Raw genomic sequence first — 23,180 nt, 5'->3', positions numbered from 1 at the left:
TCATATCCCAGCAGAAGTACGGGGATGAGCAGTGCTGCTACAGAGCAGTGCTCTGGCATTTCTGCTTGCCTTCTGCTAACATTCCTGGAAGCTCTCATTTTACACAGAGGGCAGCAGAAAAGCTGCTGCAGCAGGGGCTGAGCATTCCCTCTCAGACTGTCCATGACAGGCTGCAGAGAAAACTGACCTCTCTAGGCAGGCCCTACCTTAATGACAGCAGGGCCAGCAGCAAACAAAAAAAATCCTGCAAGGATTTGAGATCCCTTTTTTCTGGCAGTGGGGGGAAATAATGAGCAAGTCAGTCAGACTCCTTGCTACACCATTGCTCTTTCTTGAAGAGTTGTAAGTGATTCTAATCTACATGATTTTTGTATCTGCCACTGTCACTATCTCAGCCTCTGCTGTTTTGAGGCAATGGCGATGTTTTTTACCTCAAAAGTGCTGATGCCCTGCTTCTAGAATTCAAATATTGCCACTTATTTTGGAGGTATAATATTCCTTACAGAGTGTAACAAGAAAAAACATTAGACCAGAAAGTGATATTCTAACAGCTAGGTCTCACATTGCCATAAATGTTTTTTAAGGCAGAATCAAGGCACTGAACAACATACCTTTTTTTTTTTTTCCTAGAATATAAGGACACTGATACTAAATACTCATTTCCCAATAGAAGTGAATTTAGGCAATCTATACTGAAACGATATCCTTTTCTTGAAAGATTCCTGCAAATCCTAGCTAATAACTAAGGGGAGGACTTGGCAATGACTGTCACTCAGTATTCTGGGCATAATGCCAAATAGTTTAGCAGACACAGGGAAAATAAAAGAGATGAAGGTGGTGTGTCAGTACCCTAAAGAGACTGCAGAAATAAAAGCAGGAAAAGGAATCAGAACAATGATTGCTCCTCCGCTTGCCCTGTACTCCCCAAAATGTGATGGAGTCCTGAGGTCTCCATTTGGGTTGGAAAAGACCTCTAAAATCATTATGTTTAACCATTACCCCAGCACTACCAAGTCTACCATTAAACTATGTCCCCACACATCTTTTAAATCTCTCCAGGGATGGGGAGTCCAGCACTGCCCTGGGCAGTCTGTTCCAGGGCTTGACAACCCTTCCAGAGAAGAAGGAGGTGGACTTCCTTAAACATGATGTCACTTCACTCCCTGGAGGAGGACTCAGCAAAGCCAACTACCTGCCCTCTCCAGGGCACCCTGAGCTCTGCCCAGTTATAAAAAGAATTCTTTTATCAGGAAGGAAACACCACAGTAATTATATTTCACTCTGCAACAGAATTGGTGTTTTTTTAAGTTACAGGAGAAAATAAACAATCACCCCAAAGAAAATGAAATGGAGAATGTTTTAATAATTTTGCTAATGGGAGGAATGAAATAAAGTTTTACAAGGAGGAAGCACATGGTGAAGAGCCTTGGTGTCTTACCCAGAGAGCAGCTTGTTGTGTGATAAATTTGGAGCCGTTGGAGGGGGAGAATGTGTCTCTATCCCCATTCCAAAACATGCTAAAATTTCCAGGAAGAGTGGGATGCAGTGGGCTTCCAACCAATTCATGAAACCAGAACAGGTGCCCTATTGGGTTTCTCCCATTTTATTGTTGCTTACTGTAAAGTTTAAGGACTGAGACCAAGAAAGCAAAATATTGGTGCTGCCCTCAAAAAGTGAGTTGAGGGAGGCGTGCTGAATTCATTTGTCAATTAAAGCCATCAGCCTTGCTGCACTGTAGTTCTCTTGGTTTCCCATAAGCCCTATTAATGCCATGGTATTTCATTGGTCACCTGGCAGTCCTGTGATATATTAATGGATTCTTAAGTAGGAGCTTTCACTCTGTTTGGAAGCTTCACAAGTTCATCTATGAGTTCCCCATGATTTTTGGACATCTGTATTTGAGGACTGAGAAGGAAAGAAATCTGCCATGAGACTACTAACCTAATGAGAAGGGTCTAAAATCAGCTTCATTATGGGAAGAACACTTAAGCTGAGAAATAACAAGGGAATAGCTGCAAGTGTAGGGATTTTACAAGGAAGAAGGGGAATGTGATCAGAATTATGGAGGTAATACAGGACAGTGTGCATCACAGCAGCATAATCATGGGACAGTATGGACTGTGTAGGAAGAATACATAGGGGAAATGAGAAGGTTTTGTGCTTTATGTCAAAGTGCTCCTCTCTTGTGCAGTGCTCCACTGTGGGGCTGCAGACATCCTGTTAGAAACAGAAGGAAAATGAGGGATGTTGTGATAGAGTCTGTTATGGGCCACCTTAAAGAGACAAAGTAGTGAAGGGATTTCCACAACTAGTAGAAACTCAAGTCTCCTCTGCCTTAGGGAGGTTTTCAGCCTTGTGGGCATCTGCTGTGAGGGCAACAGCATCAGGCAAGCTCTGACAGAAATTCTTGGGCTGATGTCAATAGCCCAACATGAATTCTGGACAGGCAAAACTGAATATTGGAAGCAGGGATGAACTTGTAATAAATATGATCCCAGATGGCACCTCAGACTGCAGCAAATACATGACTGGATGAAGGATCCAGCAGAAAGCTGGGGAGATAAGCAACTAGAGAATTAGCACTCTAGACTTTGTAAGATTGGAATTTATTGCATTCCAGGAACTGCTAGGTAGCACATACTTTGCAGCACCTGTGGAAGAGAAGAGACTGCTCAAGAGAGATGTGCTTTAGAAACACAATCATATTGACTTCTGGAGGCTGTTTTAACCCTTCATAGGATGCTACATTACATGTATTGTCCTAGATAATTTCTAAAAAAGCTTTATTTTCAGCTATGTCCACAGCTGTATTCAAACCAGCTAAGTCAACACTGCTTTTCTTTCACACCCTTCTTAGTGATTTCTACAAACACTCACTGGCAATGAGTACTAGAACCCAAAATAACATCTGCCCATAATGTATGGAGCAGTTGTAGTCTCCTATGGGTGTTATATGAGTTGCTTGAGCAGTGTGGTAGCCCCTTCTTTATTTAAAGTAGGTATTTCTGTCCTGAAAGGACAGCTGCTGAGAAATGAGGAGATACTTGGGGAAGAGCCTGAAGCAGGAAACTTGAGGAACCTGAATTCCCTGAACAGCATGAGCATGGAGAAATTTAAACACAGGACTTCAGTGCTGGACATGGCAAGAGCTGGAAGGAATTCAGCTTCCCAGTTTTCATCTTAGTAGATTTTTCTTGATCTTTGCAGCAAGCAATAGAGCAAACCTTGCCATCAAACTTTGTTGTACTTTTGCAAATTTATATTGAACACTCTTGCACTAATGCCTTTGATGGTGATACTTTAAGCAACCTTAACTCATTTGCAACATTTGATTCCTCAACAGTCAGCTCAGGAATCTATTCAAGAGCTCCATATCAAAGTAGAGTCTCCCATTACTTGGGATCAGGCTCCCAACTCACTTTTTTTCAAATAATTTAAGCTATTGAGAGTGTCATATACAGAAAACTCAGCTGCAATAGAATTTTACTTCCTGCTTTTTAGAAAATACCACTGAAAAGTGGTTCCCAACATTATTTGCTAGTTTTTGACATATTTTCCCCTCTCAATGCATATGTTCCTAAAGCATCATAGGCATTGTCATCACCATTACATGACTGAAAAGTTGTGGTATAAACATACCAAGGAAACTACCATGGGTCAAGGAGCAAATCACTGAGAAAGGCAGCAATAGAACCATGCAAGTTCTCTAAGTGCCTTGAGTAGTCCAGATTCTCTCCTTAACACTCTTGACAAATTATTTATAGATGTATTCACGTAGTCAGTAAGATATAAAAATGTTCTAATTATATCATTCAAATCAAGTGACAATTATGCCCTTAGTTTGACAGACAATGCTTGGCCAAAAAAGGTTTGCCAGAAATGTTTTGACCGAAGAAAGGGGGACCATCTGCATCATCTGCAGGCGAGACACTATAAAATCTGCCAGAGACAAGCCTAGCCTGTCTCTGCAGAAGGCTTCCAGGTAAGTGCATGCATTTCATGAGCTTGAAGAAAGAGGATTACATCCTTGCAATATCCTGTTTCATTTCTTCTGTCTCTAACAACCCTTTCCATGAGGGAGTGCCCATGTGAACAAAAATTTTCAGTGTAATTTTGATGCATGCCTGTATTTTCAATCTACAGTATGTTATGGAATTCTGTTCAGAAATAAGAAACAACTGCCATTTCTATTTTACAGGGTTGGCCATATTCCAGGATACAAGCTGTTACCCAAAGGTAATACACTGAATAATTCATTCCTAATCTATATTCTATGACAGAACTTTTAAAGAGCTGCACAAATTCTCTTCATAAATCCTCTTATATTCCAGCTGAATTTGCTTAGGCTAAATAGTTGGAAATAGGGTAGATCTAAAAATGGAAGCAATTTTTTATCTTTAATAGAAAAGGTAATCCTTTCAGCAAGAAAGTACTCTCTTGAAGACTCATGGTTGATAATTAAGGACCCGAACAGAGAGTGATTTTTCTATTACTAGATTCTTTTATGAGAAAAACTCAAACCTTGTCTGAATTCAGGGTGACTTACCAAACTGCACTCAATACTCAGATGGTCTGTTTGCTATTACAAGATCTACATGTTGTAGAAGTCTAAGTCTTATTCTTGAGTTCAGACTATGGTACTTTTAACTTCAAATCAAAGTGGATTTAATTGGTGTCTTCCTAAGAGTCTATTTTGGACACTAACTAGGAATTTATTTGCTAAAGAGCAAGGAGCAAGGAGCTTTCTCATTGGTATTAATTGTATTATTCTTCTTGATGACCAATAACATTTTGCTCTTCACAAGGCACCTCTGCTGACAAGCTTTCATTAGAGGAGAGCCATGGCCTCTGGAGATGCTGAGATGGCTGTTTTTGGGGAGGCAGCTCCTTACCTCCGAAAATCGGAGAAGGAGAGAATTGCAGCCCAGAACAAACCTTTTGATGCCAAGTCATCAGTCTTCGTGGCTCATCCCAAAGAATCCTTTGTGAAAGGGACAATCCAGAGCAGGGAATCGGGAAAAGTCACTGTCAAGACTGAAGGGGGAGAGGTCAGTCAAAAATAAGAGTGAAGGACAAAATTTGATCCCCACTTTCAGATTTTAGGCAATACATGTGGATCTTTTGTTTTCTTGGCAGACCCTGACTGTGAAGGAAGACCAAGTCTTCTCCATGAACCCTCCCAAGTATGACAAAATCGAGGACATGGCCATGATGACCCACCTGCACGAACCCGCTGTGCTGTACAACCTCAAAGAGCGTTATGCAGCCTGGATGATCTATGTAAGTGGCAGCAGCAGCTTCCTCTGGGCAGCCTAAGGAGCTGCTGGGCCAGGCTCAGGGCAAGGCAACGTGCTGTGTCCCTTCCTTGCAGACCTACTCGGGTCTCTTCTGCGTCACTGTCAACCCCTACAAGTGGCTGCCGGTGTACAACCCCGAGGTGGTGTTGGCCTACCGAGGCAAGAAGCGCCAGGAGGCCCCTCCACACATCTTCTCCATCTCTGACAACGCCTATCAGTCCATGCTGACTGGTGAGTGCTTGATTTCCTTTGAGCTGCTCTTGAAGTTGTGTATCTGTACAGGGAAATGTAGGGTATTATCTCGAAATATGGTGCCACACTTTAAAAAAAAATTGTGTGTGTGAAATTAATGGAAGATTAGTGTACTTAACTCTAATGGTCTGTGAGAGCTGAGTGTCAGTGCTCTCATTAGAATCATAAGGACCTGGACATAACCTAGAGGGTGTAAATTCACTGGAAAGAAATCACGTATTTCTTTGTGTATACCTTATGCCTATAATGGAATCTTACATATATGGATGGACTTGTGTATGTTAATCATTAAATTAGTCTCAGATGGAGAGTACAGGGTGCGGTTAAATGACACATATCCTATAAATGATGTACATAATATAAATTTAAATCTTCAAGCATCAGTGCTGACAAATAAAACAGAGAGCTCTGCCTTAAAAAGGTATGTAAGCCTCACCTGAGGCACCTAATATGCAAATGGGTTTCATTACGTAGATGATGGCCATGTGATGTAAATTACATACAGCCTTTAATGATCTCTGGAACTCGTGAACTAGTCTGTAGCTGCATCTTTAAATCAATTGCACTGTAGAATGAAAAGTAAGCTTCGTAAAACAATATCAAGGAAAAAATAAAGCTTTAAGCATTTAAATTGAGCAACTTCAAAAAATTTCTTGCCACTTTTCCCTCTTCCTTTCACCTCTTATTTTCTCTTCCTTATATATGCAATGAAATAAAAGGTGTGCAGGATTTTAGAACTTCTTCTCCTGTTCTTTTCTTAGACTCTGGGAAATGCATACAGAATAGAAAAAATAAAAAAAGAATGTTGTAGATGTATAATCTCAAGAATGCATAATTTCTGTATATATAGGGATTAAAAAAATAGAGGTGAAAAAGGATGAAAGATGTTGGTCAAATGTTCTGTAATTAATGATGCCTTAAGATTTTGATAAAATTATTCTAGAGACTTAGCTTCAGAAGAATTTACATACAAAACAATTGCAACTTCAATATTTTCATAACCTGTACTTGCCTGTTAAAAAAGAAATAAGTAACTTGATGGAAAGACAATTTCAGGAAAGGCATAAGACTACTGAAGTTTCTCTGCAGTGATTCCTTTATATAGAACCAGTTGCTAAGAGCTGCACTACTGCTGACCACATCAAAAGTACCCACTAGAATTCCCTGGACACTTTTTGTTATTTTCTTTTCCTAGATCCTCTGGAAGCTTCAGTTCTTATTTTTCTCCTAGTTCTTGAATTTCTAATTTGTCTTTTCTTATGTCTGTTTCATACCTCTGTCTCTTCACAGATCGGGAGAACCAGTCCATCCTGATCACGTAGGTACCCCCCCTGCGCGGGTCCCTGCGGGGCTGCCCAGTGCCAGGGCCCCTCCTGCCTGACCACGCACCCTCTGCTTCTCTCTTGGCTTTGGCAGCGGAGAATCCGGGGCCGGGAAGACTGTGAACACCAAGCGTGTCATCCAGTACTTTGCAACAATTGCAGCCAGTGGAGAGAAGAAGAAGGAAGAACATGCGTCAGGCAAAATGCAGGTAAATTAGTTGATACATGGTGGGATCAATGCTTTTCTTTGTTCCTGACATGATTTTTGGAAAGGATAACTAGCACTGATTATCACCCTGCAGGGAACGCTTGAGGATCAAATCATCAGCGCCAACCCCCTGCTGGAGGCCTTTGGAAATGCCAAGACCGTGAGGAACGACAACTCCTCACGCTTTGTGAGTTATTAATTGGTACAACTGTCAACACCAATTTGGATATTCTTGCTATCCAGACTGGTAAAATAAATCTCAATTGACTTTCCTGCTCTTTTCAGGGTAAATTCATCAGAATCCATTTTGGTGCCACAGGCAAACTGGCTTCTGCTGATATTGAAACATGTAAGACACCCTTCTGGCCTCATCCCCCTTCCCTCCAGCCTTCCCCACTTCTTGTGCTTGACTGTGTCCTACCTTCCTTGCCAGATCTGCTGGAGAAGTCCAGAGTCACTTTCCAGCTCAAGGCGGAAAGGAGCTACCACATCTTTTATCAGATCATGTCCAACAAGAAGCCAGAGCTAATTGGTAGGAAAGATCACTAACTTTTTTTGAAGGAAGATCACTGAGCAATAGTTAATTGTGTTATCTGGAAACTAAATTAAACTTGTTTTTCTCCTTCTGTTGCTTTCAGACATGCTTCTCATTACCACCAATCCTTATGATTTCCACTTTGTGAGTCAAGGTGAGATCACAGTCCCCAGCATTGATGATCAGGAGGAGCTGATGGCCACAGATGTGAGTAACTTTACCAAATGATCATCTGGTGCACTTTAGCCCTGCTGTATATACACTGTGTTTCTGCTGCCAGAGTGCCATTGACATCCTGGGCTTCAGTGCTGATGAGAAAACAGCCATCTACAAGCTGACAGGGGCTGTCATGCACTATGGGAACCTGAAGTTCAAGCAGAAACAGCGTGAGGAGCAGGCAGAGCCTGACGGCACAGAAGGTATCAGCAGAGTTAGCAACCTTTCCAAACGAGATAGTCTTTATTACAGAAGGACTTAAACAGATTTCAGGCTTTAAATGTGCAAACTTGTTGCTCCATGACTAATTGCTCCATGACTAAATGCTCCATTTAAGGCATTTATCTCATTTAATGATACCCGTACTTTTTACTCTGTGACTACTATAGAAGAGATCCAGTGTACATTGACAGTAAGCCAGGAGACTTGCATGTCAATTGCTGTAACTTTGTTAATCATACTTAAGGTGAAATACACCTTGCAACCTCTGCTGTAGTATGGAGCCTAACAAGACAGAAGGTTCTGCTTTTCTTCACCCTTACCTGCTGGAGAGAACTCTGACATGTGTACTTCATTAATCTCTGTCACAGTAGGAGCGACAGTCCATGTCACCATCTTTCTGAGTGATAAATCCTCTTGCTATATAGAAAGTTTAAAGTTTCATACTGACATCTGCAAGAGGATAAAGGCAATGATGTCTCCTGAAGAATGTTTGCAGAATTTGAAGCTCAGGAAGAGTTATAGACTCTGAGTCCCTGAACACAAAAAGAGAAATTAGCTTTTTAGCTATGACAGATACTGTTGTGCAACCTTGTGGAGAATACTATTAGGACAGTCCAGCACTAACTTTTAGGTATTTTTTAATATCTATTCTTCTGTCTTTTCTGGTGATAGTTGCTGACAAGGCTGCCTACCTAATGGGTCTGAACTCAGCAGACCTGCTCAAGGCCCTCTGCTACCCCCGAGTCAAGGTGGGAAATGAATACGTGACCAAGGGCCAAACTGTGCAGCAGGTAAAAAAAAATATGGTAATGTGGAGCATGCTGTGATGGTTTCCATTGATTGTCCTCTGCTGCGTATAGTAACCTCCAAAGCTTTCTTTATGCTTTAGGTGAACAATTCAGTGGGTGCCCTGGCAAAGGCTGTCTATGAGAAGATGTTCCTGTGGATGGTTGTTCGTATCAACCAACAGCTGGACACAAAGCAGCCCAGGCAGTACTTCATTGGTGTCCTGGACATTGCTGGCTTTGAGATCTTTGATGTAAGGAGCACAGCTTTCCTAGAATTTTTGTAGAACTATAATTGAGAATTTTGAAACATATTTCATCTCTCTACACTTTCTTGTACGGCTTCTGGAATCATGTTTTTAATCCTGAAAAAACAACAGAATAGAAAACTAATCTTCTCATTGCTCTAAATTAAAAACCTCTCTTTTCTAAATATCCTGGAGAGACAGCAAAGAAAAACTACACAGGAAGGAGACTTGTACGTAAAATATAAGATACAGTGAATTAGGATTGTACAAGAACACACCTTGGTATTATTGCTGATCCTTGAAATCCTTGTATGTCTTTTTATGTCTGGCAGTACAACAGCTTTGAGCAGCTGTGCATCAACTTCACCAATGAGAAGCTGCAACAGTTCTTCAACCACCACATGTTCGTGCTGGAGCAGGAGGAGTACAAGAAGGAGGGAATTGAATGGACATTCATTGATTTTGGGATGGACCTGGCTGCCTGCATTGAGCTCATTGAGAAGGTATCCTTCCTGTTCAAGTTTAATAGAAATTGAGTGTTCGATGTTTGCCAAGAGAAACAAATAAGAAGCATGTGAGAATATTTTGACTTCTTCAAATATATACTCTGTGAAAGTGGCAAGCAGGTAGAAGTGGTTTTGGAGATCATTACTCAGATATGAAGGCTTTTGGTTAGAGAATTCATTGCCAAATTACAAAATGATGTGAAAAAGGTCGTGTTCTCTAAGTACTTACCAGTAAACAGGTTTTATGGAGAGAAAAGTATTTCAGATTCTCATATCTATAGTAATTTATCAGCAAAGGCATTTCCATAATTTTGAATGAAACAGCAACACTGAAAAAAGTTGAACTTTAGTGGATTTTCTCTGACTTAAAGTCACTATGGGAACAGCTTCCTTTTCTGACTTCAGCAACTTTCCAACCAAGAGATATCTCCTTTCTAATCTGTTTCTCCCTCTTGTCTGTCATAATCTCTCCCAGCCCATGGGCATCTTCTCCATCCTGGAAGAGGAGTGCATGTTCCCCAAGGCAACTGACACCTCTTTCAAGAACAAGCTCTATGACCAGCACCTGGGCAAGTCCAACAACTTCCAGAAGCCCAAGCCTGCCAAAGGCAAGGCTGAGGCCCATTTCTCCCTGGTGCACTATGCTGGCACAGTGGACTACAACATCTCTGGGTGGCTGGAGAAGAACAAGGACCCTCTGAATGAAACTGTCATTGGGCTGTACCAGAAATCATCTGTGAAGACCCTGGCTTTACTCTTTGCCAACTATGGTGGAGCAGATGCAGGTCAGTTTTATGAAAATTGTATTTTTAATGTGGGAGACCTGTCAAAGAATTAAAGCCATAAACACTAAATATTTAAAGTTGTTTCATGATAATTTTAAAATGTTGTTTTTCTTTATTCAATTTGCAGAGGCTGGTGGTGCCAAGAAGGGAGGCAAGAAGAAGGGTTCTTCTTTCCAGACTGTCTCAGCTCTTTTCCGGGTATAGTACTGTATCTGTTATCTATGAAACATGCAGAAAGGGGGTGAGCTAATATTAAATTTGAAGGAACTACTATAAAGGGGGTAAATTTCTTTGGGAATTCTACATCAGGTTTTCCACAGTCAATTTTAACTTTGCAAATATGTTCAAAAATAAGCATTGATTCTTCAAAATTGTGGCAAACAAATTTGTGGTGGTTTTCTTTCTTAATTTTTTTTTATTTGCAGATATCATTCAGATACTCATATTTTTATGTCTTTGGGTCAAACTAGAATGGTAATACTAGTATTCCTGCATTTCTGTTGAGGAGTTGAAAATAATTATCAAGGAGATAGATATCTCATTGTAAAAAATTCCTATTTCTTAAACTAAAGTAGATTGAGTTCTAAAGGCAGAATGTGAAAAATCTAAGTAGTTTATTTTTTGTGAACGTGTGAACTTATATATAAGTTTTCACCGAACCAATAACAGCACTGTTGTATTTCACTCTGGTGAAATATCTTCAGTGTATCTTCAAATAGTATCTTCAAATAGAAGAAAGTTTTTGGTTTCTGTGGCTTTATTGAAATGCTGAAAACCCAGCTTGAGAAGTTTGTAAAATCATTACCTTGGTGCATCAAACACTCGATACACGGAAACTCACACTGGCAACTGGTTCCTCTAGGAGAATCTCAACAAGCTGATGACCAATCTGCGAAGCACTCACCCCCACTTTGTGCGCTGCATCATCCCCAATGAGACTAAAACACCCGGTAAGAAGCCCAGCATGAAATATCCTTGCTCTGATACATCCATTTCCCTCTGCAATGCAATCTGTGCCCCTCATTTGTGCTCTGTATTGCCAGGTGCCATGGAGCACGAGCTGGTGCTGCACCAGCTGCGCTGTAACGGCGTGCTGGAAGGGATCAGGATCTGCAGGAAAGGGTTCCCCAGCAGAGTCCTCTATGCTGACTTCAAACAGAGGTCAGAGCTCTGCTCTTGTCAGCATCATTAAAGGCGGTGTTGGTTCATTCATGGGTCCATTTAGGCTGTGCTCTGTTTTCAAAACCAGTTGATGGGGTTTAGAGGCTACTGTGTGTTGCTTGGAAAAAAAATAGCCTGATCTTCTTTTGATTCCACAGATACAAGGTGCTTAATGCCAGTGCCATCCCTGAGGGACAGTTCATCGATAGCAAGAAGGCTTCTGAGAAGCTCCTTGGGTCAATCGATGTGGATCACACCCAGTACAAATTTGGACACACCAAGGTACAAACTCCCCCATTCACTGCCTGCCTGGGCTTTGCTCTCTCTACCTGACAGTGATGTGCTGCAATATTCCCTCTCTCAAGGTGTTCTTCAAAGCTGGGCTGCTCGGGCTCCTGGAGGAGATGAGGGATGAGAAGCTGGCACAGCTCATCACCCGCACCCAGGCCAGGTGCAGGGGCTTCCTGATGAGGGTGGAGTACCAGAGGATGGTGGAGCGCAGGTACACCTTCCTCTTCTTCAGTTAAAGAGTCATTCTGCTTGAGAGGAAGTGTTGACACTCATCAGACTGAGAATATTCATTGTACATTTTAATTATACCTCAGGGAATCCATCTTCTGCATCCAGTACAACATTCGTGCATTCATGAATGTCAAACACTGGCCATGGATGAAGCTGTTCTTCAAGATCAAACCCTTGCTGAAGAGTGCAGAGTCTGAGAAGGAGATGGCCAACATGAAACAAGAATTTGAGAAAACCAAGGAAGAGCTTGCAAAGTCTGAGGCAAAGAGGAAGGAGCTGGAAGAGAAAATGGTGAAACTTGTGCAGGAGAAAAATGACCTGCAGCTCCAAGTACAGGCTGTGAGTTTATTACCTTTATTTTATCACTCAGAAAATAAGGCTATACATTCAGATTGTTCTTTACGAACAGAAGATCAGACTATAGAAGAACAAAAGTAATAAATTTGGGAAATTATATTATATGTATATGAAGTTGAGGAAACAAATTCTGGCAGTGATGTGGTAAGCACTCTGACAGCCAGTGCAAAGATACAGAGTTTCAACTGGGAGTCAGTGCTCTTGTCTTCAGAGGAAGGAGGCAAATGTAGATCGTTGACATGAGGTAGAACAATTAATTAATTTTGTGGCAAAATGCAAAACACACTTGAAAGTTGTACTTGTGGATCCAGGTGTAGGAAAAGCCATCCTCTCTTTGCTTGGAAAATAGCAGTTAAAGTCCTTCTGTTGCTGGAGTTGAAGGTCAGGTTCAGGTGCTACTGAGTGATAAAAGAGTCAGAGCAGAACAAATTCAAAACATTAGAATCCACAAAATTTTGTCTCTCCACCAGGAAGCAGATAGCTTGGCTGATGCTGAGGAAAGGTGCGACCAGCTCATCAAAAACAAAATCCAGCTGGAAGCCAAAATTAAGGAGGTGACTGAAAGGGCAGAGGATGAAGAGGAAATCAATGCTGATCTGACAGCCAAGAAGAGGAAGCTGGAGGATGAATGTTCAGAGCTGAAAAAAGATATTGATGACCTTGAGCTAACACTGGCCAAGGTGGAGAAGGAAAAACATGCCACCGAAAACAAGGTATGAGGTAGAGCGTGTCACTCGCACTCTGGAAAAAATTGTCTTGTTAGAAAGTTTTAAGCGCTATTTTCTGTCTGTGCTTGCTCCCTTCTTCTCAAAGGTGAAAAACCTGACTGAGGAGATGGCAGCCCTGGATGAGACAATTGTGAAGCTGACAAAAGAGAAGAAAGCCCTCCAAGAGGCGCATCAGCAGACCCTGGATGACCTGCAGGCAGAGGAAGACAAAGTCAATACTCTGACCAAAGCCAAGACCAAGCTGGAACAGCAAGTGGATGATGTAAGCACACAGACATAGAGCAGGAACAGGACAGGTATGGAGTCCAAGCTGTCTGGCAGAGCCCTGATGGTCTTGTTGTGTTTAGCTGGAAGGGTCCCTGGAGCAAGAGAAGAAGCTGCGCGTAGACCTGGAGAGAGTTAAGAGGAAACTGGAAGGAGACCTGAAGCTGGCCCAGGACAGCATCATGGATTTGGAGAATGACAAGCAGCAGCTGGATGAGAAACTGAAGAAGTAAGTGTGGCTCTGGGACACCTGAATGCTGGGCTGCAGCACTTGTCTTGTTTGTTTGTGCTCTAACACGGTTCACTTGTCCCAAAGGAAAGACTTTGAAATCAGCCAGATCCAGAGCAGCATTGAAGATGAACAAGCCCTGGGCGTGCAACTTCAGAAGAAGATCAAGGAGCTGCAGGCAAGTCTCTGTGCCTTGCCCTGCCTTGCTCAGGCTCAGCTCAGGCAGGAGGAGGGCATGGCTGTGAAGGGTCCCTGCTGTTCTGCAGGCCCGCATTGAGGAGCTGGAGGAGGAAATTGAGGCAGAGCGAACCTCTCGCGCTAAAGCGGAGAAGCATCGCGCTGACCTGTCCAGGGAGCTGGAGGAGATCAGCGAGCGCCTGGAAGAAGCAGGAGGGGCCACAGCAGCTCAGGTGGAGATGAACAAGAAGCGTGAGGCAGAGTTCCAGAAGATGCGCCGTGACCTGGAAGAGGCCACGCTGCAGCACGAAGCCACGGCTGCCGCCCTGCGCAAGAAGCACGCGGACAGCACAGCTGAGCTGGGCGAGCAGATCGACAACCTGCAACGCGTGAAGCAGAAGCTGGAGAAGGAGAAGAGTGAGCTGAAGATGGAGATTGATGACTTGGCCAGCAACATGGAGTCTGTCTCCAAAGCCAAGGTATGGAGTTTCTGTCATGTTACTGCCCTATTATACACTTCCTAATACATGATTTTGATTCTGATTATATTCTGCCATCACATCCAGTTGCATTGTTTTTCACCTTGAAAACAGTACACTAGAACTTAGTGGTAATCCTCTTGTTTTACATAACTTTGGTGTATAGGCAAACCTGGAGAAGATGTGCCGCACTCTGGAAGATCAGCTGAGCGAGATTAAGACCAAGGAAGAAGAGCATCAGCGCATGATCAATGACCTCAATGCTCAAAGAGCTCGTCTGCAGACAGAGTCAGGTAATACACCCCTATATCCCCTCAAAATGGAACAACTGTAACCAGTGATAATAAGAAAAAAGATTGCTGCTTTACTCAAATTGATCTATTCTCTGTAAGCTGGTATACTGTGCTTAAAAGAAATATTGATTTAATATTGATTCCAAATGGCAATCTGTCTGAAAACTTTTTTAGGTGAATATTCACGTCAGGTGGAAGAAAAAGATGGTTTGATATCTCAGTTATCCAGAAGCAAACAGGCATTCACCCAACAGATTGAGGAACTAAAGAGACATTTAGAGGAAGAAATAAAGGTAAAGTTACTTCCTGTAGGGGGTTGATTTGGATTGGGAATCTGTTTACTCTATATTTCCTACTCTCACATAATATCAGAATGTTAGCTGTATCATTTTAACTTTTGAGTGATCAAGCAAAGTGAGAAATTTTACCTCCTCCCTCTGTGGTATGAAAAGCTGAGGAAGACACCACCCCCCCCATCCAGTGTGGATACTGAGACAGGGATAAACAATTTTAGGTGTTTAATCAATTTATGATGACATATAAAAAATGATCGAGACATATCTAAAAAGAAACTGCACATCTTAATCTACCTTTTCACAGTGGCAGCTGAAACTTTAGAACATATTTAAAAGGATTCAATGATTTGTGGCTGTATAGCTGAAATTTAGAATTTACCCATCGTCTCTCCTTAAAAAGCATTCTAGATTCTCAAAACATGGAAGTAATATGCCATTTTTCTTGGTCTCACATTAAATGTTATAATCCAGGAATTTTCAATAACATTCATACAGTTAATATTCTACTATCTCATGGGAAATTAATTGTCCCAACCCAATTATCCCCACAGGCAAAGAACGCCCTGGCCCACGCCCTGCAGTCCGCTCGCCACGACTGTGACTTGCTCCGGGAACAATATGAGGAGGAGCAGGAGGCCAAGGGGGAGCTGCAGAGAGCCCTGTCCAAGGCCAACAGTGAAGTGGCCCAGTGGAGAACCAAATACGAGACAGACGCGATTCAGCGCACGGAGGAGCTTGAGGAGGCCAAGTACGTGGTAATAGAAAAAGCAGAAAAATAGATTGAAAATTCAAAGGTGACATTGCAAGGGAAGCATCACTATATTATGAGAAATAAGTCACGGATCTGATTTGTGGAAGAGCAATAGAAAATTAGAAACTTAATTCTATAATATATATTTAGTACTATAGTAAAAGCAAAGCCTAAGCAGAGTGTATATGTAGCCCTTAGCACTGTGTGACTGCAAACTGCAAATGGATTAGGCACACTATAATAAAAAGCAACAACGCACTGATACTCAGTGTTAATGTAAGCTAACCTTATATCTCCCAGGAAGAAGCTGGCCCAGCGCCTGCAGGATGCAGAAGAACAGGTTGAGGCTGTCAATGCCAAATGTGCCTCCCTGGAAAAGACAAAGCAGAGGCTGCAGAATGAAGTGGAGGACCTGATGATTGATGTGGAGAAATCCAATGCTGCCTGTGCTGCTCTGGATAAGAAGCAGAAGAACTTTGACAAGGTCCTTTGGCCTCCAGCACCAGCACTCCTGGCCAGAGCAGGGCCCCGTGATGGCCACAGCCCTACTCACCCCCTGTTTCTCTTCAGATCCTGGCAGAATGGAAGCAGAAGTATGAGGAAACGCAGGCTGAGCTGGAGGCCTCGCAGAAGGAGTCGCGCTCTCTGAGCACGGAGCTGTTCAAGATGAAGAATGCCTATGAGGAGTCCTTGGACCACCTGGAAACAATGAAGCGGGAGAACAAGAACCTGCAGCGTAAGTCCCTGGCCCTCTGCTCCTCCCTGGCCTTTCTCACTATCAGCCATTCCCACCATTGTTCATGGCTCTGTGCCTGCAGGTCTGCAGAGATGTCTGTCCCCTTGGTGGGACAGGGCCCTTCCCATTCTGCTCTGTGCCTGACCATGCCATCGATCTTTGTTCCCACAGAGGAGATTTCCGACCTCACGGAGCAGATTGCGGAGGGAGGAAAGGCGATTCATGAGCTGGAGAAAGTGAAGAAGCAGATTGAGCAGGAGAAATCTGAAATCCAGGCTGCTCTGGAGGAAGCTGAGGTATATAACCATAATCACTGGTGTCTGCACTAAAGAAATGAGAAAACATGGCTGACCAGGCCTTGGTTGTCTTCTCTTCTGGCTGGAGAGTGCAGACAGCTAAGATCTCTGGAAATATCCTATCATTCTCTAAAAAACAAACAATAGGTTTATCAATGCTATCAATGTTTGTGTCTACTTTTCTAGGCCTCCCTGGAACATGAGGAGGGGAAGATCCTGCGCCTGCAGCTTGAACTCAACCAGGTGAAGGCAGAGATTGACAGGAAGATAGCAGAGAAAGATGAGGAGATTGACCAGCTGAAGAGAAACCACCTGCGAGTTGTGGAGTCCTTGCAGAGCAGTTTGGATGCTGAGATCAGGAGCAGGAATGAAGCCCTGAGACTGAAGAAGAAGATGGAGGGAGACCTGAATGAAATGGAGATCCAACTGAGCCATACCAACCGCCAGGCTGCAGAGGCACAGAAGAACCTGAGAAACACCCAGGCTGTGCTCAAGGTCTGTTCAGCAGATCTACAGAAATAGAAACTGAGATCCCTGATATTTATGCCACTCAAGCAACTGACACCTACTAATTTCTTTTCTCTTTCTTTCCAGGATACCCAGATCCATCTGGATGATGCACTTAGGACAAAGGATGACCTGAAGGAGCAGGTGGCCATGGTGGAGCGCAGAGCAAACCTGCTGCAGGCTGAAATTGAGGAGCTCCGGGCAGCCCTGGAGCAGACGGAGCGGTCGAGGAAAGTGGCTGAGCAGGAGCTTCTGGATGCTGCTGAACGTGTGCAGCTCCTCCACACCCAGGTGAGGGAGCAAACAGCTCTGTTGGCATTGGCACTGACCAAACACAGAGGGCTGAAATTTAACACAGAGCCAGCAGTACCTGAAAGGCTGTACTACTGATGTCCCCAAACAGAGGTATGTTTTGCATATTTTCCCGAAGCCCATACCTGACATTTTGTAAACAACCATTTTAACAATAATTCCAGAGTAAGAATTGGAATCTGGAAGGGGAAAGTCTTTGTTCATGGCAGGTTTTAGAATTTAACTCCTGCCATGTTCTTCCCATTGCACAGAACACCAGCCTGATCAACACCAAGAAGAAGCTGGAAACAGACATTTCCCAGATCCAGGGCGAAATGGAAGATACCATCCAGGAAGCCCGCAATGCTGAGGAGAAGGCCAAGAAGGCCATCACAGATGTGAGTTGGGCACTCCTGGCATTGCTGATATGAATGCACTCTCCCCAAAATATCTCCCGTCCCAAAATGGCTCTGACCTTTTGTTCTGATCAGGCGGCCATGATGGCAGAAGAGCTGAAGAAGGAGCAGGACACCAGTGCCCACCTGGAGAGGATGAAGAAGAACCTGGACCAGACAGTGAAGGACCTGCAGCACCGTCTTGATGAGGCCGAGCAGCTGGCACTGAAGGGAGGGAAGAAGCAGATCCAGAAGCTGGAGGCCAGGGTGTGTAGGGCTGGGGCTGTGCCTGAGTGAGTGTGTCCCTCCTTGGAGAGACATTGGCAGGGCAGCTGCAGGGCTGGGCTTGTCCTTGCAGGTGCGGGAGCTGGAAGGGGAGGTTGATGCTGAGCAGAAGCGCAGCGCTGAAGCCGTGAAGGGCGTGCGCAAGTACGAGCGCAGGGTGAAGGAACTCACCTACCAGGTAAGGCAGGAGCTCTCCTGCTCTCACTGGGCTTTCTCACAGTGAGTCACATTTTGCACAATCCATCCCCAAGGGGAATGGTTAACCTCACGTGATGCAGAACCAAGATATGACTCTAATCTGTTTACCAACTGCTTTAGTCTGAGGAAGACAGGAAGAATGTGCTGAGGCTGCAGGATCTGGTGGACAAGCTGCAAATGAAAGTGAAATCTTACAAGAGACAATCTGAGGAGGCCGTAAGTATCTGTCTGAGTGCTTGGCAAGAATCACTTTCCCAGAGATAGATACAAGAAATTTGGAAGATGCCACTCATCAGTAATGGAGTTCTCCTAATTCTCTGAAAGGATCATAAATCAGCCTTGCCAATGAATCACTAAGAAGACTTCTGAGGAGGGCAAATGCACCTAGCATTTTTTGCATTAGAACCACAGAGCAACCTATAAGGAGTCTAATATCAGTAACACAGTGTATTAAGAAATTTTGCAAAATAATTATTTTTAGTGTTTTTATAGCAGACAGGGAAGGTATTGGAATTCCCCTCCCAAATACCTTTGTGTGATACTTTTATAATTGTACAAGGAACCTTTGTCTGTTTCCAGGCATGCAGCAGTCAGGGATGCCCTGAGACAAGTCCTACAGCCCTTGAATTTCAGATTGCCTCTGCATGGTTTCTTCATTGCAGAAACAGTCCAGCACAGTATAGGGCTTCTGATTTCAGTTAAGGCAATTTATGAGAGGAGCCCTCTTGTAATCATTTTCTCTCATAAATTCCTAACCCCACTTAAGGATCTGCAGATGTAATTGAATATTTGGTTCTGCACTAAAAGAATCACATTTCCAGCTGCCCATCTTGCTTCCTTCCCACATTCCAGAGCAGAATTATGTTTAAATCCCATTATGCTCCTTCTACAAGGGATATTCCTCAAAGGCAAGTATGAGGAATGTGTGAGGATGATGACATGTAAGAAGTGGAAGAAATGGGATGGAGATTTGTGCCTTCCCCCAAGGGAAAAGCTGCAGCTCAACAAAGCCAAGGTGCAAGAGGAATGAAGCCCTTGCCCTGGGCTCCTCACCACTGACTCCCTTTCCCCACACAGGAGGAGCTGTCCAATGTGAACCTGTCCAAGTTCCGCAAGATCCAGCACGAGCTGGAGGAGGCCGAGGAGCGGGCTGACATTGCAGAGTCACAGGTCAACAAGCTCCGAGCCAAGAGCCGCGAGTTCCATAGGAGGATAGAAGAGGAAGAGTGAGCATGTCACCAGGCAGCAAAGTGACCTGAGGGCTGCACAAAATGTGAACCTCTTGGTCACTTTTCTTCTGCCATGAGCCTCAGTACCCACATCAGTGTCTAGTGAATAAAGACTGTAGTAGAATCCTCTGCATACACACTATATCCAGTGGTTTTGTTCTTTGGGTATGTTCTTCTTTGGGTTTTGTTTTCCTTGGACAATTGCACTGCAGAAGACGTTTCCTTACTTCTCTCTGGGACAAGGGAGAAGCAGGGATCAGTGCTGGATTGAGGATCTGCAAACTTAGAGTCTGGCCATTGCTGTGGAGACTCCTGAAAAATCCAGCCTGTGCTCTCTCCTGTCTCCAGCAGCTCCTTGTTTAGCTCCTGCCTAATGCTTCTCCCATTGTCCTTTCAGCACAGCTTCTTTCCCATGTGGGAGTCAGGAGAGGGTGATCCTTTTGCTTTTTCTTTTCCCACTCTTGTTTGTGATGCTGGCCCTCATAAACCCTAAACATTAATCTCTGAGAGAGTTATCAGGAGCTCCAGCACACTGCACTGTGAAGGACTGATAGTTTCTTGACAGAGATTATTTCAGTCACAAAGAGCACAGTTACAAGACACCAATAGTGTCCCTACATTGTGCCATCTCCCTCATCCTAGATTTCCTCAGCTGCTGCCACCAGCTGCTGCCAGTATCTCTTGAGTTGGCAAACAGCTGAGCCTGCCTGGGGCTGTGTAAGGGAAGGACTGTCAGGATTGTCCCTCAGTGCCCAGCTCTCATACACCAGGTGGCTCCAACACACCTCTTCAGGACATTGACAGAGAGAACACTTAGCTTCAGATGATTTTCCCAGAAACCTCAAATGCCATGGGGCTCTGTGTATACACTGAGTCAAACAGGTTAATGAGAGCTGAGGACTATGAAGTTAATTTAGAAATCCTTTCAGCAATATCAGCTCATGAAGTTTCCCCCACTGAAGCTGGCACAACCAGTCATGCCATCCCCATTTTGCAGAAGTCATGCACACTAGTGAGGATCAATGAGCCCTACTGTCACATGAGACACCTGGAGAGCTTTTGATGACTTGTCCAAAAGCACTGTCCCAAAGGACACCAATGGGGAATGCCTGGCAAGTCACTGAAGAAGCTATTCTCTTATTGTGGGTGTGACTCTGTCTGTTCTGACCTATTATATCTTTCTTTAGATTATTTTGTAAAATCACCTGCTTTTTCCTCCAGTTTTCTGCCTGTTTCTCTTGCATGCACCCTCTTGTATCTCTCTCACTCTTGTGGGTGTGGTTGAGAATAAAGGAGGAGGCCCCATGCCCTCAGGGACAGGGGTACACGCTCAGGCAGGACCTCACCTGAGCACAGCTGGGCACTGCTGATGGCACTGAGGGCTGGCCTTGCCCCACCAGCAAACTCACAGCTCCCTCAGTCCTCAGCTCCTGCACTCCCAGGCCACACCAAACTGCCCCTCAGCCTCCACAAGAGCCATTGCTGGAGGAGGGGACAAGGCCCAAAGGAGCTTTGAAGGAGGCCCATGGCAGGAAGATGAGCCCATCCTCCTTTCACATTCAATGCCAAAGCCCAAAATAGCCCTACTCTCCTAAGGCTCCTGTGCAGGGTCGTGCCTGTTTGTGGGGATGATCTGCTTCCACTAATAGCGCCTGAAGACATTCCTGGGCGGGTAGGCTGCCTTGTGTGTGGCACTGCAACGTGCTGCCCTGGAGGAGCTGGACACGTGTGCTGTGTCCCAAGGCAGCAGCTGCTATTCTTGTCCCAGAGAGACTCAGTGCAGCACAGCTCCATTGCCATCTGAAAGGTTAAACACCAGAATGGGGCTCGAGCGTGCTCTCCCTGCTCAGAACCTGAATCCAGAGTGTTCCCCTTTGGAGCCCATGCAAAGGCCCTGTGCCAGCCCAGTGCCAAGGCCATTCCCTGCTGGGATGTGCTGTCCCATGGGCAGCACAGTAGCTGCCCTGGTACTTCCAACAGCCAGCCAGGGCTCCTTGGGGTGGATGGGGCTTTGCCTCTCTCATTTTAACAAGCAAATGGGTAAGACAGGCTGGGCTGTAGGTCTGAAAGTGCAGCATTTCACAGCTGCCATCCTGGAGTTCCTGGGTGAGGATGAAGGCTGAGGCAGGGCCTGCTCTGAGGTTCGGCTGCCATCCATCTCCCTTTGCTCAAGCTGTGCTTTCCCAGCCCTCACGTAGGGAAGGATGTAGGGTTGTACTCCAGAGTACGGCCTGAAGTGTCCCAGGAGTATCAGGGCTGCAGGAGAAGCCCTGGCTGAGCTGGTGCCTCTGACATGATGGGTATGGAGACTCAGCCCTGCCTGCACCTTGACTCCCCTGGCTCTCTGGAGAGCTCAGAAAAGCCGTGTCCCAGCCAGGGACAGTCACCATGGGCAATCAAAGGACACTGAGCCCAGGACACCAGCTGGGATGGTGGCTATGCCATTCCCCTCAGGCCTTGGCTGTTGCTATGACAGCACAGGTGGCATCGGCTTTCTCCTCAGCTTGGTACTTGTCACCTGACATAAAGTTCCTTTAGGATACTTGGCAGGAAGCCAAAAGCATTATTCCTGGTGAGAGGAGCAGGGGGTGCCCATCCCAGGGCCCCATCAGGCTCCTGTCAGTCACAGGGAGCTCCCGGGCAGCAGCTGACCAGGCCTCTGCTCCAGCACTCAGTGCCAGGGGATGGCAGCCTGGAGCCATGGAGGGGACCCTGCTCAGGGCCCTGCTCCACTGCAGACCAGCAGGGAGATATCCCTCAAACCTCCTGAAACTGCCTGGCCCATCTCGTTGAAACCTGGGTGCTTTAAACCTCCTGTAGCTGTTGGGCTCATCTCGTTGAAACCTAGACGCTGAAACTGTCTGGCCTACCTGTTAGGAGCAAATCACAGCAGAAGGGTTAAAATCCAGCTGGGTGGGCCAGTTTCATGTGTTCTCCAAAGAACAGGTGGGATGGGCCAAATAACAGCTGGAAATGTTTGGGTCATCAATGCTGGAAGAAAAGATCTTGAGCTGAGAGAAGCAGGTGCTGCTCAGGGCACAGGGCCTCATCTGCACTGGGTACTCTGCCCAGAAAGGGAACCAGGGAGGTGCTTGTGAGTGTGTGGCTAACAAAAGGACATGACACAGTGCCAGTGGCCCTGCCATCTCCACTGCACACCCTGTGGAGCAGCCTAAGGACGACGACTGCAATATTCTCTTGGCAATTGCGATCTGGCTGGACCTTCATAGTGCAGGCACCAGGAGAGGCCTGGGGCTCTGAACACCCTCACTCCTCCTAGGATGAGGTCCAGCTGCCACACATAAGGACTTCCTGGACTCTTAGGCTAGAAGTGACAGAAAAACCTCTTGGCAGCCTAAAGTGCAGATGAGCCATTCCCATGGCCTACCTCTATGGAACCACAAAACAGAGAAATAATCAAGATATTCTTCCCTGTAAAGCAGATTTGAACATGGCACTGTGAAGCCAAGCAAAGGCCATCTGACCTTCACTGTTCAATAAAAAAGAACATCAGAGCTACATTGCAAAGCAGAACTCCTCCTCATCATCTTCTTTGTCTTTCTTTCCTGCCCTGAGGTTTCCCAGGCATATTCCCCTGGGACACGTCAGC

General features: G+C 44.8%; 1 protein-coding gene across 2 annotated transcripts; it reads left to right on the top strand.

The window, feature by feature from the left end:
• Positions 1-4,841: 4,841 nt before the first annotated feature.
• LOC135455207 (myosin heavy chain, skeletal muscle, adult-like) lies at positions 4,842-19,571 on the top strand. 2 transcript variants are annotated; one of them, XM_064728207.1, is made up of 38 exons: positions 4,842-5,048; positions 5,137-5,280; positions 5,372-5,528; positions 6,840-6,867; positions 6,966-7,080; positions 7,174-7,266; positions 7,365-7,428; positions 7,513-7,611; positions 7,718-7,821; positions 7,895-8,033; positions 8,725-8,843; positions 8,942-9,091; positions 9,418-9,588; positions 10,067-10,372; positions 10,506-10,574; positions 11,239-11,326; positions 11,420-11,537; positions 11,696-11,819; positions 11,903-12,039; positions 12,143-12,398; positions 12,887-13,129; positions 13,230-13,406; positions 13,492-13,637; positions 13,725-13,815; positions 13,904-14,293; positions 14,460-14,586; positions 14,761-14,879; positions 15,434-15,630; positions 15,934-16,117; positions 16,204-16,369; positions 16,541-16,665; positions 16,852-17,160; positions 17,260-17,463; positions 17,736-17,861; positions 17,955-18,125; positions 18,217-18,321; positions 18,462-18,557; positions 19,419-19,571. In XM_064728207.1, the coding sequence occupies exons 1-38, from the start codon at positions 4,842-4,844 to the stop codon at positions 19,569-19,571; spliced, it is 5,817 nt and encodes a 1,938-aa protein (XP_064584277.1). The 2 variants fall into 2 exon arrangements, with proteins under 2 accessions (XP_064584277.1, XP_064584276.1); XM_064728206.1 differs by having other exon boundaries at positions 10,067-10,376; positions 10,504-10,574.
• Positions 19,572-23,180: the final 3,609 nt, after the last annotated feature.

The sequence above is a fragment of the Zonotrichia leucophrys genome, chromosome 18 (assembly GCF_028769735.1).
Source record: "Zonotrichia leucophrys gambelii isolate GWCS_2022_RI chromosome 18, RI_Zleu_2.0, whole genome shotgun sequence".
Lineage (NCBI taxonomy): Eukaryota > Metazoa > Chordata > Aves > Passeriformes > Passerellidae > Zonotrichia > Zonotrichia leucophrys.
This window is presented reverse-complemented; position numbering and strand designations above follow the sequence as displayed.